This window comes from Rhinolophus hipposideros (assembly GCF_964194185.1).
Source record: "Rhinolophus hipposideros genome assembly, chromosome: 10".
Classification (NCBI taxonomy): Eukaryota; Metazoa; Chordata; class Mammalia; order Chiroptera; family Rhinolophidae; genus Rhinolophus; species Rhinolophus hipposideros.
Window position 1 is genome coordinate 56042723 of NC_138056.1, and position 15387 is coordinate 56058109.

The window sequence follows — 15387 nt, forward strand, 5'->3', positions numbered from 1 at the left end:
TGCTGTATTATACACACACACCCAAGGCTAGTTAGCTCAGTTAACTAATCTTGATGCTTACTATAGATAGTGTCCACACACTCAACAAAGGGTAGACAAGGACCTGTGAACACCTGTTGAATTTTAAATTCTCTGGAGCATTTTGGCTGTCTTGGTTGAGATGATCTGCATCTTCCTTTTTACGTGATTGGTATCATAGCTCTAGCTCAATCATAGAGCTGATTTCATTCTGCCTTATGTTAAAGTTAGTTGACTTTATGTCTCTTTCTGCCATTGGTATTTCCTGATTCTCCCATAAAATTCACATCTGATTCATTTTCATCTTCTACATGTATAAGAGTTTCCATGGTATGAGTTAAGCATTGGTAAATATCTCTGTTAAAAATATCGTCATTGAAAAATAAAGAATTATAAAGTACTAAGTGAAGTTAAGATTGCAAGTTATCATCAGATTTAGTATAGAATCCAGTTTAATGATTCAATTCACTCGGATTCCCAACTTCCTGTATTCAGGGAACTGTAAGAGGCATTAAGAATTTAAACAATGACTTAAAAAGGTTTCTTTCCTAGTAAATCAACAATCTTTATATAGATGAACAAATCCCCATCAGTGACTTTTGTATGGTGAAGGTGTGACAAAGCATAACTGGCCCAGCATAATCCCAGGAGGACAGGCAGGCCCACAACTCGCTACAGGGATTTGGCAGAAATCTGCTTCCAGGGATCTAAGTTAGTTCTAATAGTTTCCTTGTTCTCCTAGTCTCAGCAGACCAGGACCAGCTGTAACTCCATCCCTGTGCACTTTTATTGGATTATTGTCTAGGTATTCCTGGTTGATTAATAGTAATCTGTCCCCACTTCCATGTCCCAGGGCAATTCCTGCTCCACTCCAGGATCAAAGGAGAAAACAGTTAAGAGCTAAATAAACCAGCCAGAGGGGGCTCTGGTATCAAAGGCAAAGATCAAAAAAAAAAAAAAAAAAAAAAAAAGTGTTCCTGATAAAATTAGCTATGGATCCTCTAGAGCCTTTAAGTGCTTGGCTGAGCAGCTGGAGGTCACCAAGTGACTCAGCTATCAGGAGGCCTGCTAATGAATGGTGATGTTTTGCTTCGTGCTTAAACCTAGCATTTGCCTTAGGGCTGTGCTGAATGATTGCTGGTAATTGAATTGTAGAAAGATCGACATGTTATTTATATGTAGTATATCTTTTTTAATAGAAATAGTGTGATGCTCATTTTATGTAGCTTTAAAGTACCTTGCAAATATGATTTTAGTAAACATGTAGGGAAGAAAGTCCTTTCTTTCCTACCACCAGACACTATGGTATGGAAATGCCATACTTATTTTTTTTCCCCAGATTTAATTCTGTGATTTTAATGCATTTGAATTGAACCCATGATGAATCTCTGAATATTTTCATTACATTGCCAAACAATTGTTGCAAAGGCTAAAATCATATGAAGCGAAAAGTACCACAAATAACATGCATATATAGCTAATATTTTTGGACAGTCAATTTGTGCCAGCCACTATTCTAAACACTTTATGTGAATTGATTCATCTAATTCTCACAGCATATCTAGGGGCAAGTGCTATCATTATTCACATTTTGTAGGTGAGAAAATTAAGGCTCAATGACTTTAAGCAATTCGTCCAATGTCAAAGAGCCAGTGAGCTGCAGAATGTGAAAAATGATATAAATGGAGGCATTTCCAAATACAGTCAGAGCCACTATCCCAGAGGAATGCCTTGCATGTCTTCTTACTCCTCAAACCTTGGCAAAATAACCTGTAGACTGGGCCAAACCAACATTGTATTGCAAACAACCATGTGTAAAGCTAATAGGAAAGCAGACATCCCGACTATGAGGGCTGCAAATTAAGGACGTTCTTTAGAATTAGCACCACGACGACGTATAGCTAGAAAAAAAATAGCTTATTTGTTCCTACAGAAAAATCCTTCCTTGGCTAATTAGCACCAGTAGAAATTCCTTCCTTCTGTTCATGTAGTTCTTGCCCCTCCGTTTCTCATGAATACCCCTTGCCTTCACCTCATAATTGGAACACTATTTGGGTTTCTGCCTGACCAGTGCTTCCCGGAAGTGAAATCCTTTCCGATCTCAAATAAACGCTTGCCTCTCACTTTGGCTTTTTATTTTTAGGATTATAAGAGCTAGGGTTCAAACCTAGCATTTGGTCTGGAGTCTACACTTTTAACCAGCAAGCTCGGAGGCTCACCATGTGACAGATTTTAGTTAGTGCTTAATTCTCATAGAGCCCACAGGATAGTTGCTACCAATATAGTTCCCGTTTAATAAGGAGGAGATTGGTCCGACCAAAGTCACTCTGCTAGTAAGTGGCAGAACCAGGCTTTTAAATCCAGTCTTGTCTGAGTCTTCTATCTGAGATCTTAAATACCACCCACTACTGCCTCCCAGAGAAGGTTGTGTGCTTGTTATTTTTAATCACATATAGCATTAGAGATTAAACAGACTTTAAGGAAAAGAGAAATGATTTATTAAAAGAGTCTAGTAACTATCCACTCATAATCTTCTAAACTATTTAAAATACTTAAGCCAGTAGTTAGATTTTTAAAAACTATGTGAAATACTGTTAATATTATATGTCATCATTCTGAAGAGCAGAGCTCAAAGGACTATACTTAAAAATTAATATAATTGTTCATCTCACTGTTTATGTGATTCCCTCAAGAAAAATTAACTCGAGAGAGGTAATTTTTGTGACTATTTGGAAAAAATAAATTTTAACTTATTTTGACTATTGCAAATATAAGATGTAATATAGTACTGATTGGGTACAGCACATAAAAATATTACAAAATCAAAACAAATCACAACAGTGTTTTAAAAATATGATGACTGTTATTTCAGGATACTTTAGTTATTATTATCATTCATATTTTTTCCAAATGAGGGGCTAATCATTTATATCTGAAAAATTATAAAGTATTAATATGTAGGCCAAGTCATGATACTCCAGTAAGATGTAAAATTCATAGGGAAAATATAAATGGTTGTTATTATTGTTTATGACACTCCTACATCAATCTTTCTTTTCCTTCTCTGAGTTCATATTTAGAGTTTTGGTTTCTTTTACCCTGTAATAACCACTATTGCAGGATTTCAGATCTCTTGGTAGACACTGAATGTTGGAGGATAAATGAAAAGAGTGAGGAGTAGGTAGGTTATGGCATAGACTTTAGCCAAATGGTTTGTCTCTGGTAACTTATCGTCAGTCATTTAAGGTTTTGTTACCTTTAGGCCCTTTGAACAGTTTGATTTCCACAACAGTCTCCAAAATGGGTCGTCTTCTTCGCACGTACAGCCGAACGATAGACCCCGCTTCTTTGAGGGCTTCTACCGCTTTACTGTGGGAAACCTCTGACACATCGACCTCATTCACCCGCAAGATACAATCATTGACCCTGAAAGGAAGGAAAAGATGCAAAGGTCAGAAGAGAGTAGGAGGATTTCTGAAAGAATATTATTATGTCATCTAACCTTAAGAAGGGGAGTGGAGCAAAGAATATAAACCATTTTAAAATGCTTAAATTTGGAAAGAATATTTCAAATGAAGGAACTTAAAAAAAAAAAAATCTTAAATTCCTCAGCTTCCCCAGGCTTCCCCACATTGATTACATACACCACCAGTCAAGTTCCATCCTGAACTCCAGTCTACTCTGATAGGGACGGCACCACGAGTGGTATCATTAGAAGGATACATATTTTAAGGTCTCTGCCAGTTACATCATTATTTTGATTGGTTTTAATTGGTTGGACTGAGGGTTGCAATTTGAATGGTTCTCAGAATTTACTGCTATGGACTATATAGATATAGAAAATGTAACTTTATAGACTAATTTTTCTTGAATTCTTAATGTAGTAGTTATAAAAAACAATATGTAATCATTTTAGAAAATCTGAAAAAGATAACAATGTAGAAAGAAGAAAAAATATACATGACTCAATCACCTAAAATAAACCCATTACTTTTCTAGCAAATTATCTTGTGGTGTTCGTTTGTTTTCTCAGATTCATCTCATAATGTTATAAGTATTGGAGCTGAGATTTTAAAAAATGAGGAAAACAAAACAAAACAAAACCTCCAGTAATCCTTGGCTGATCCTTACTTGGATACTAAGAATTATGATAAGTTCTACATTTAACTTTCTTTTTTGCTATTTTCTCATGAGAAAGAATAATTGAACTTTTCCACGCAGCTTTCCAGGTAGTTTATAGTTATGTGGCCACAGACTTCAAATCCCTTTTAATATTCACGATAATCATTAATGATAATATTAGCAATGACTAAGAGTATGGGTCTTGAGACTAAAGATATTTTATCCCTCACTTTGCATATCCCTTTTAGAGTTTCCTGTCTCAGTTCACCATGTCGCTTAGAATAAAAATAAGGGGCTACTCGTGCTTAACTTCTCTTTCCCACCACCACACATTCAGCTTTACTTGCAAAGTATATCTGTAATCCATCCAAGCTTCCTCAGTTCCACTGCCAGCAACCTGGTTGGAATCAACATCATCTCTCACCTGAATTACATCCACAGCTTCCTACCTACTCTCCCTGGATCCTCTCTTGTCACCTTTCAATCCATATAGGATGATGGTAAACACAGTGGCCAGGGTAAAGTGAACATGGTTGGTTGCTTACCTACCTTCCGTGCCCCAGTTCCTGCTTCCACACAGTTCCCTATTTTATTCAGGAGATCTATTCCTTAGCAAATATTTGTTAAATGAATGAAAGAATAAGTTCAATAACTGGGTCTTCCACTTCCTAAATTGTAAACATTGGTAATTTTCTTAATCTCACTAAGCCTCCATATTCTCATCTTAAAATAGATGTTATAGTAATACCTACCATAAAGACTTTTTGGGAAGATTAAATGAGATAATGTACATATAAATCTTAGCTCTGATGCTGATGTGTAATACACCTAAATAAATGGTTGTTATTAGTAGCAGTGCAAATTTGTTGATTTGTAATATTCTTAACTATTGGATCCTTTCCAATAGTTGTGGAATAAGATTTATTATCCACATTATAGAAATAAGAGTTGTTCCAAGTGGTTAAGTTCTTTGTGTAAATTGGGTAGAGATTAGATAATGATCTCAGGTCTTCCTATTTCACAATTTGGGCTCTTTCTTTTTAGGACCACATACAGTAAGTCCTCAATGTCGTCAATAAGTTCTGTGACTTTAAGGGAAGTGATGTGTAACAAAACCAGTTTTCACATAGGCTAATTAATATGAACAAAAGTTAAGTTCCAGTGGCATTTCATCAACACTGTATTGGTGTTAAAAGTAACAATATTATTTGAGGACTTGCTATACAATCTAACGTGACGAACATTTTGGTGTCAATTATGCACATCAATTCAAAATTGTAACATGGGACTAGAAATATTATACAGAAAGTATGGGAAGAATTTTCCTATTATTTTTGTCTCTAACTTTTCTATAATACCTGTTTGAGGATCTGAGTTATAGCAACACTTATCTCTATGAAAACACTGATTAGCTTCAAAATCCTGAAATGGAACATTTAACTTACTAAGATTTAGTGATGTCATTTCATCATAACGATACTATGGCTTTAATAGGTTTACACATACATTTCCTCTCTGACTGACTAAAAAAAAAATTCACGAAAAACTACCGATTAAAATAGTTTTGAGAATATAGGCATCATGGGTGCCAGCCTCCCTGCAGCAGCTGGTCCTTTGAGAGTGGGTAATTTTGTCATCTTATGATAATGCAAAAACATAATGTTTACCATCATCCTATGCTCAGAATACTAATCATATAGTAAAACACTGCTGGCTGTAGAAGGGAGTGGCTGACATTAAAAAAAAAAATTCTGGATGCTGTATCTATTCAAACTAGAGTACATTTTTTCTCCTTTTGTATGCAGTGGAAACCTTAATGGCTGATGGCTCGGGTGAGGAAATCGCAGCCTAAATCAGATGGTTTTTCCTGAACGTGTGGATGAAGTAGGCAGCGTTAGTGCATGGAGAAGAGCTTTGGACTAGCAGTCAGGAGGCTTGGATTTGAGTCCTAGCTGTGTATCAGCTGTGTGTAAAGTCACTTAATCTCTTTAAATTTCAGTTTCCCATGGAAAGAGAGTAGGCATGCCCAGAATTAGTGAGAGGAGTAACCAGATAGATAAGGTATATAGATGTATGTGGACACTGTCACACACTGCACATCTGAGAATTGCAGCTATTGACAGGTGAGTCAAAGATGTCGTACTCAAGGACTTGTAACAAAGACAACAAAGCTTAGTGGTTACCAGAGCGTGGGGGGGGGGCGAGGGGTGGGGAGGAAGGTGGTAGAAGTGGGTAAAGTGGGCAAATATACGGTGATGGAAGGAGAATTGACTTTAGGTGGTGAGTACACAGTGTGATATATAGATGATGTGTCATAGAATTGTACATTGGAAACCTATATAATCTTACCAACGTCACCCCAATAAATTTAATATATTTTTTTAAATGAATAGCAAAACAAAACAAAAAGGATTTGTGGAAAGGTGAATAGGATAAAAATTTAAATGTTTAGAGGGCCTTCTATGTGCTATACAATTCTAGTCACTTCATTTATTTGCTTATACTTAAATCAGATCAAATATGAAGCACAGATTCTCATTTTACAGTCAAGGAAATTTTATAGACAAGGTTGCAGTGTTGGTGAGGGAATGGATATGATTCCTACCTGGTTTTGTCTTTCTCTGGAGCTTATGCTGGCACCAAGTTAGTCGGAATTGGTTGTTTTAAATTAAAAAAAAAAAAAAAGATAGTGTGAGGGGAGGAGTTTATATTCAAATTCTTAACATAGGAAGGGAAGACTAGCGAGCCAAACTAGGGCACTCAACTTCCATTCTTTCCAATTACGTGAACTAGCACTTCAGCATTGGTTAGAGGGTCATAACTATGTAAAATTAATTTGCTTTCTCACATAACCTTTGTGAGTAAAGCCAGCACTTATATTCATTTTGAAACATATATTACTAGCTTGTATCTCAAATAATAGTTTGTCCCAGTAAAAAGTGCAGTTTTCATTATATTTCTGAACCATTGTATCAGAAAGCCATTTACATACAAATTTCCTCTCTATTCTACCCATGCAGTTAAGTTGATAGTTTCACTCTTTCAGCATTTGCTGTTTCAGATATAAGTCTACAACATTCTCTTTGTAGTCCAGAATTGTCCACAAAATTAAATTTAATCTTTTTCTAGTCTCATTTCCTTTGTACATTCTGGTACATTTCCTTGCAGAAAATATCTTAGAAACAAAAAGGACATTTCATCATTATCATGTTGATGGAATCGCATCTAAATTTTGCACTAAACAATTTAGTATTCTGGAACATGATACAGTATCACTGAAAGGTCAAATAATACTTTGAAACAAATTATTTGTTTCATTTTAAAGACATAATTTAAAATAACATTTAATATATACTTTCATAGGTATTAAAATGTTCTGTGGTAAAATAATATTTGTGATTTTATACATTTTTTAAGGGTATTAATTCATTAAAAAGTTATCACCAAATGCTTGTGTTAAAATTAAAAAAAAATCCTGTTCGTTATGTATTTAAAAATATTGGAAGAAAAAATAAAGTTTAATCTCTGGAGGTAGAGATTATGGCTATTTTTAAAAACATATTCCTAATTTTGTGTTTCTTCCAAAAGTTTCCTATGGGCATATATCACAGCAGAGAACCTAAGAACATGGGCCTGGGAGCCTTGATCACACCTACATATAACTGGGATTTTGTTCCAGCTCTAGAACTGAGGAGCTATGTGACTTTAGGCAAGTCACTTGACATCTCAAAGTGTAAGTTTCTTCATCTGAAAATAGGGATAATAAGATTGCTGTATAAATTAAATGAGATAATACGTACATCTGAAATACTTAGCACAGTGCCTGACCAACAGTAAGGTATTACAGCCTTGAAAAAGAGACAAAAACATTTGCATAAGAAAGGAGTTGAAGAGACTATAGTAGAGGGGGGAAAAAGAAGCTAAGGGAGAGAAAGAAAGAGAACTACAAGTAAGATAGTGAATTTTTGAAATTTTGTGTGAGGGTGGGCAGAAGAGATGCGATGGATGGGGTCTGGGGGAAAAATGTAACATAAGGCTTTTAATAAGTTTATGGAGTGTAACTTAATTTCCCTTTCCTCTTCCTCCTGCCCTATCACCAAGAAAACAATCAGTTGTTCTGATACAAACTACAACTTTCTGGAAACCTTGGCGGAAAGCTTCTAAAGGTCAGCACACTTGGAAGAATTTCCACCCACGCATAGCTATTCTGTCCTCCTCCCTCTAACCACACCCAGCCACACTCAGACCCTCTCAAGTCTTGATTCGAAAGGAGGTTTTAGGTCACAGGTTTTGAAACTCAGCTTTGCAGCAGCGATTGGTTATTATTGGGTGTCCCCTAAGTGGCTTATCATTTATAGTTCCCACTTATTACTACTCTCTTTGGTCAAAGAGATGAATGAATTACACACCAAAGGGCTGCAGTGTGGAGAAACCTGATCAATGTTCAATGTGCTGGATGAAACGCAATAACACATTACCAAATAGAAAATACTGACTGGGGAATTACACCACATGCACTTAAAGAAACAATCAATTACCTGAAAAATTAGAATCCGTTTAAAATAAATAACTCCATAGATTTTACTATGTGAACTACAACGAAACCAGCAAAGTTTTCAAGATTAAGGTAGCAAAAATGTCTTCTTTTTCTTTTATTAGGAGAGTCACTAAAAGGAGGTTAAAAACAAATAATAACACTCAAAACTTTATGAAAAGTCAGGTACTTTATGCTAGCAAATAGAGAAAAGGAAAAACCAATACCACACACGTGCGCGTGCACACACACATGTGTAAACAGGGGCTGAACCAAATGGCTTCAAATCAATATGAACTTTTCTAAACCTACTTAACTGTGCCTGTCTGTTCTCTGCCTATGCCGCTCAGGAAGCACATGTAAGTGTTGTCTGGGGATCTGTAAAGTCTACTTCCAGCTAAGGTCGCCTCCTTGTTGAAACTTCTTATCTTGAAAATCTTTTTATTTCATTGACCTCATGTGGTGCCCTTAGTCCATTAAAACTGATAATAAAATAAAAATCAGCATAATTTAACAGTTTTCCAGCAAAGGAAAAAGGATTAATGTTTTGGAAGCATCAGGTATGTGCTGATGGAGTAATGTCTGCGGCGTCCTTTTGTCCAACAAACATCCACATGGTTGCGGGAGGAGTGACAAGTTCATACAGCTTATTGTGGATCATGTGTCAAGTTTGGCCAGTCCCTGTTTTGGGAAATCTGGAACTGAAATCATGAGTTTCAGAGGTTTTGTCCGAACAGAAGAAATAGTAGCTTGAGAGCTTAATATTGAGGGTCACTTTCTTCCACGTTGACTATAAAATGGCAAAAGCTTATTTGCAAGAAGATAGGGAATAAAGCAGACATAGGAAGAAAAGCAAGGGTTTTAGAGAGAGGGGTTCTCCTGGACTCCCCTCAGGGCTTCAGCCCATGGCTTGTTCTTCCTGGGGTTTAGCTGTCCAATTTATCTTTGAATTTGAAAAGACACTCCAAGTATCTTTCTAACTCATTCCACTTTTTGATTAAGTAAGCTCAGGTGGCTTTTCACAACTTGCCAATCTTCATTACAGACTGATTTTGTGACCAGGACTTTACATGTGCTATCTCCCTTAGCTCATTCCTATTTTCCTTTTGATATTTAATTCAAATTTATTTGTTTTCTGGGAAGTCATCCTTGGCTTAACTGGCTAGTTCAGTATCCCTCCACTAGGTACAATGCAGAATATTAACAAGGTTACTAGACTTAGCAAATAAAAATATAGGACATCCAGTCAGTTAAATTTGGGTTTCGGGAAAAAAAAATATTATTTTGATAAATACTTTTTTAATGTAGGTACATTTCATATGATATGTGGCATATACTTATACTAAAAACTTACTTGTCTTTTTCAGCTGTTCAAATTTAACTAGGTGTACCATATTTATAAAAATATAGTATGTATAAAAACACTAACCTGTGTTATACTAAATGGCAGTCTTTGGTTTATTCAAATGGCATAATGCTTGGCCCTTAGTGGGAGGTATTTTCATTGTGTATTATGTATATATTTTTTAACCTAACCAGAAATATTGACATATAGATATTGTTTCCTTTATTCTGCAATAGAATGTGTATACATTCTATTAATCTAAATCTATACATTCTTTAATCTAAACAGAAACATTGAAATATAGATATTGCTTCCTTCATCCTGCAATAGAAATTGAAGTTCAGAGGTCTATAATGATGGTAAGTGGTGTCTGGGTAATCTCAAAATTCATGTAGTGCACGATCCATAATTTTCTGGTTTGTTCAAAATAATGTTGGGACTTATTTGAGGACCAACCCGACTTCTGACATCAGTAGCAGGGTCAAGGATCACACCGGAAAGCAGTAAAGCCAAGCCAAATACAAATCTAGATGAACGGTTCTCAAACTTCAGAGTGCATTAAGGTGCATTACATGGAAGGCTTATTAAACCACAGATTGCTGGGCTCCACTCCCAGAGAGTTTCAGATTCAGTAGGTGTGGAGCAGGAGAGAAGATTCACATTTTGAATAAGTTCCTAGGTGGAGAGGGTGGTCTGGTCTGGGGCCATACTCTGAAAACCACTGCTCTAGGTTTTGAAGGGTCACTCTACTTGGCTCGTGTCCCGTTTGTTCTAAAAGGAACAGGTGTACTCAGTCTCATGTCAAACCAACCTACAGTGCTAAAAGTCCTGAGCTCTGCCTCTTGACCTAATCCCCTCAATATTGCAGCTTTTCACTGTTTGGAAGGAAGTCTCTAAGGGAATCTGGACCGGGGACTGCAGCAGCCACACCATATGAGACGGTGCATATGCGAGCCATGTTCCAGCCCTCATTTTATACCTAAGGCTCTTTTCCTTCAGCACAGACCGATGGACAGCCACTTCGTTCTAAATTTTAAGCCCTAAATAGATCTTGTGCTCTTGTCTCTAATTCTGGGTGAGAGTAACTTGGGTTTATGATCCATAGAAGCCATTTCCTAAAGTGAATATACTGTTTTTCTCTTTTCACTTACCACTTCATTTCTCTTATATAAAACGCTTGCAGGATTCTCTGCAGCTGTCATCTGGGAAAAAAAATCACAGCTTTCCACAGTGGGGGAAGAAATATCTATTTCAGCATTAGTGATTGATCTTTCGGCACTTTCCCAGAAAAGCAGAGAGGCCAGTAACGAATCTCGAGCCAGGTAAATTAGTGAATGCAACATAGGAAAGAGACAATGAATGGGAACTTCATAGGGAGAGGATCTCAGGATTGGAGATTACTTAGCCCACCCAATTCAATATTCTGTCCACAGACAGGAATGCATGTCAACTTTCATAAAACAAGGTCCTGATGCCTTCCACCTGGGTTACTGCAGTAGCTTTCTAGCTGGTTTTCCTGATGGCAGGTAAACTAGTCCATCTCCACTTCATCCTAACACGCAACCCCAGTTCAGCTTGAACTTCCTAAAGCAACCCTACCATCATTTCCTCTCTCCTCAAAATTTATCAAGTCACTTAACTTATATGAAATATGTTACATTTGTTTAATTTGTCTGTGTTTAATTTGTCTTTGCATTATTAGTGTCTGGTACACAGTTGTCACTTAAAGATGAATGAGCATCATGGAAAGCCTCTAAATCTGGCCTCTTTTTGTACCTCTCAAACTCCTGCTCCAGCCAACCCACATCCTCACTGTCCTGAGAACATAATGAGCTCATTCCTTCCTCTGCATTTTCTTTCATGGTGCTTTCTGCCTCCCAAATGCCCCACCAAACCCAGTCTCATTCAAGGACAAGCTCACCCTCCATCGCCCATGAAATGTCTTCTAATCCCTCAAGTCCTCCTTGCTCATAATGTTTGACGTGCACATACATGGTGATTCTCAGAAACTGGTGCAGCCACTATGGAAAAGGATGTGGGTTTCTCAGAAAATTAAAATAGAACTATCATGTGATCCAGAAATTCTGCTTCTGCAGATTTATCCAAAGACAACAAAAACACTAATTTGAAAAAGCAGACACACCCCTACGTGCATTGCAGCATTATTTACAATAGCTAAGATACGGAAATAACCTAAGTGTCCACTGATGGATGTACGAATAAAGAAGAGGGGATATATATATATATATATATATATATATATATATATATGTCTCAAACCTGCCAAACTTATTTATATATATATAAAGAAGAGGTGGTATATATATGTGTATATATATATATATATATATATATATATATGTATATATATCTCAAACCTGCCAAACTTAAAAAGTAAATACTACACATTAAGAAATATATTTTAAAATGTTGGCTTTGATGCCCTATTTTCCTGTACTAGATCTACTCTAATCCCATAAGTTGATATAGATCAGCATATATGAAATTCATAATTACACATTTTGATTTGACTTTTATAATAATGATGAACATTTCAGTGAAAAGTCGAGAACCTCAAGGAGCGTGGTGTGGTGGGAAGAATACAGAGTTATAAACAAGATGCAAATTCTAATCACGGCTCTGCCACTTTTCACTTAAGTCATTTTTTTTTTCATGTCTGTGTCTAAGTTGAATTCAATGTTTTCAAATTCTCTTCTAGCTCTGGTGTTCTATAAATCTAAGTTCAAGGTCAGTATATCTACTTGAGAATGTGGACTGAACCTCAAATGGAGCCAAATTATCCTTATTTCCTCTCCATGGACAACTTGGTAATTCACCTCGTTTTGTTTTCTATTGAGGTAAATCATTCTATCAAAATAAACAAACAAAAGGAAACTAGGGAATTTTCTTGTTCTCTCAGCCACACATCCAATCTTTCACATAATGTTTTTAGATTTAGACTTATCCTAAGATCTGGCCCTTATTGTCAATCAACTAGATTCTGGAAAAACATTTGTGGGTAGTCTTCTTGCCTCTAGCTTTGCCCCTTATTTATAATCCATCTTCCAATTAATTGCTAGAATGGTCTTACTGAAAAATATACCTTATTGCTTTTAGTAGCCTATTTAATAGCCTTTAATTGCTCTCCACTTCCTACAGCAGATTTTCAAACATTTTTAATATCTAAGCAAAGAAGCTCTTTCTTCACATGATATCTTACTCAGAAGCTACATAATATATATTTATAATTGTTTGTATAGAACAAAGGCAGAGTTTCTGTGATTTCTGCAGCAGGAAGGGAAGGAAATCAGAGTACAGCCTATTAGAAGGCTCTCATCCGTGACCCCTCAGAGGGCTCTAAAGAATCCACAATCCAGACACCCTATATGACTGAGCAGGGCCTAGTGAGGACTGAAGGAAATCCAGGCCAGTCCCTTGCTCTAAGCCAAGTGCCCTGCTGATGATCTGTGTCTCCTGAAATGGGTGTCTTTTTCTAATTCATATAACAGTCTCCTAGAATTCTACGGTTCATTGCTCACAGGGCGGTGTGGAATACAGTCTGAGTCCACGTGCCTTTCCTGATAAAGCTAAAAGACCATAACCCGTATGTCTTTCTACAATCTGGTTGTTATTCACCTCTCCAGCCCTGTCTCTTGCTGTGTCATTATCGTTTCCTCAAACACCATGCAAGTTCATGATCCAGGCCTTTCCCTCCTCCTGGAATCGCCACGCCCAGACCCCACATTTATCTGAGTACCTCACTAATTTTTCAAGACTAATGTCCATTGTGAACTCACTTTATAGTTTAATCGGGGAGATAGAAAAACAAACTGTTAAAATCCAGTGTGATAAGTGCTATGGCAAGAGAAATAGAGGGTGTTGCAGGAGCACAGAACGGGAGAACCTCATCTAGTTCAGGGAGGCCAAGGGTCACTTCTTGGAAGAACTGAGGTGGACTGAGATCTGAAGCCCAAATAGAAGTGAACCAGGTGAACAAAGAGAGGGAGAAGTGTCCGAGGGACAGCGTAGTGGCTGGGGAGGTGAGGACCAGAGATCGAGTCTTAAAGGCCCTTGTCAGGCATGTTAAGGAATTGGCCTTGAACCAGAGGCAACAAAACTGTACAAATGCTGAGACTTGTTTCCCTGTAACAACCAATGTATTCACTCACTGTGAGATGTAATATTTACAATTTTAAGGTGTTAAAAATTGCTTCTAACTCCAAAATATACCCTAATTCATCCATTCCTCGCCATCTCCGCTACTACCACCCAGTCAGTCCAAGTCGTTACCATGTCTACCTGAACACACTGGCTCACTGGTTCTACTCCTGTTCTCTACAAGACATTCTCTACGTGGAAGCCAGAGTAACCTCATTTTTACAATTTAAATCAGTTTTTCTTTATATCTCTGAGACTGTGTCTTATTAGTTTGCTCATTTATTCTATTCTTTAGATTCCACATATAAGTGAGGTCATATGGTATTTGTCTTTCTCTGTCTGACTTATTTCACTTAGCACAATGTTGTCTTGGTCCATCCATATCATTGCAAATGGTAAGATTTCATTCTTCTTTATGGCCGTGTAATACTCCATTGTATAAATGCATCACAATTTCTTATGGGGACACGACAGACAGTTTGAGGAATGTAATCAATAATGTTGTAAAGATTTTGTAGGGTGTCAGATGGGCACTCGTCTTATCAGGGAGACCACCTCATGGATGGTATAGATGTCTGACCACTGCAGTGTACACCTGAAGCTGAAGCTGAATAATACTGAATGTCAATTATAATTTAATATATATATATATATATATATATATATATATATATATATATATATATATATATATGTATATAGTGATAGGATGTGGAGTACAGATAGGGAATTGAGGCAATGGAATTATAACAGCAATATACAATGCCAGAGGGGTAGTAGATTGGGGGGTTATCACTTTGTGAGGGGTATAAATGTCTAACTATGACATTGTTTTGTACACCTGAAACTAATAAAAAAACAAAATAAAACAAAATAATTAATATTATTCTTTGGTCTCAAAAAAATATTAAATCAGATGGTGTCACTCATCCCTTGCTTAAGGCCTCCAAGCTCTTCCTATATCATGTAAAATTATTACAAGCCCCTTACTTGCCTAATCTGCCTTACCTGGTTCCTACTTCTTCCTGTGCTATCATCTTCTACCACTCTCCCCCTTGTCCCCTTCATACCAGCCACACTGACTGACCCTACTTCTATTTCTAATATGCACTTAGCTCTGCTTTAGGAAACTTGTACTTACTGTTCCCTCAACTTTAAAAGTATTTTCCCTCATTTCTGGTTGACAAGCTCCTTTTTGTCATTAATAACT

General features: G+C 36.7%; 1 protein-coding gene across 14 annotated transcripts in view; it reads right to left on the bottom strand.

Annotated features, from left to right (window-relative positions):
- DLG2 (discs large MAGUK scaffold protein 2) overlaps positions 1-15387 on the bottom strand; it is a 1856054-nt gene that overhangs the window by 530952 nt on the left and 1309715 nt on the right. For all 14 annotated transcript variants that reach the window (XM_081064693.1, XM_081064694.1, XM_081064709.1 and 11 more), the window contains one exon: positions 3275-3444. In XM_081064693.1, coding sequence (XP_080920819.1) covers positions 3275-3444 — 170 coding nt within the window. The remainder of the gene's footprint in view (positions 1-3274; positions 3445-15387) is intronic.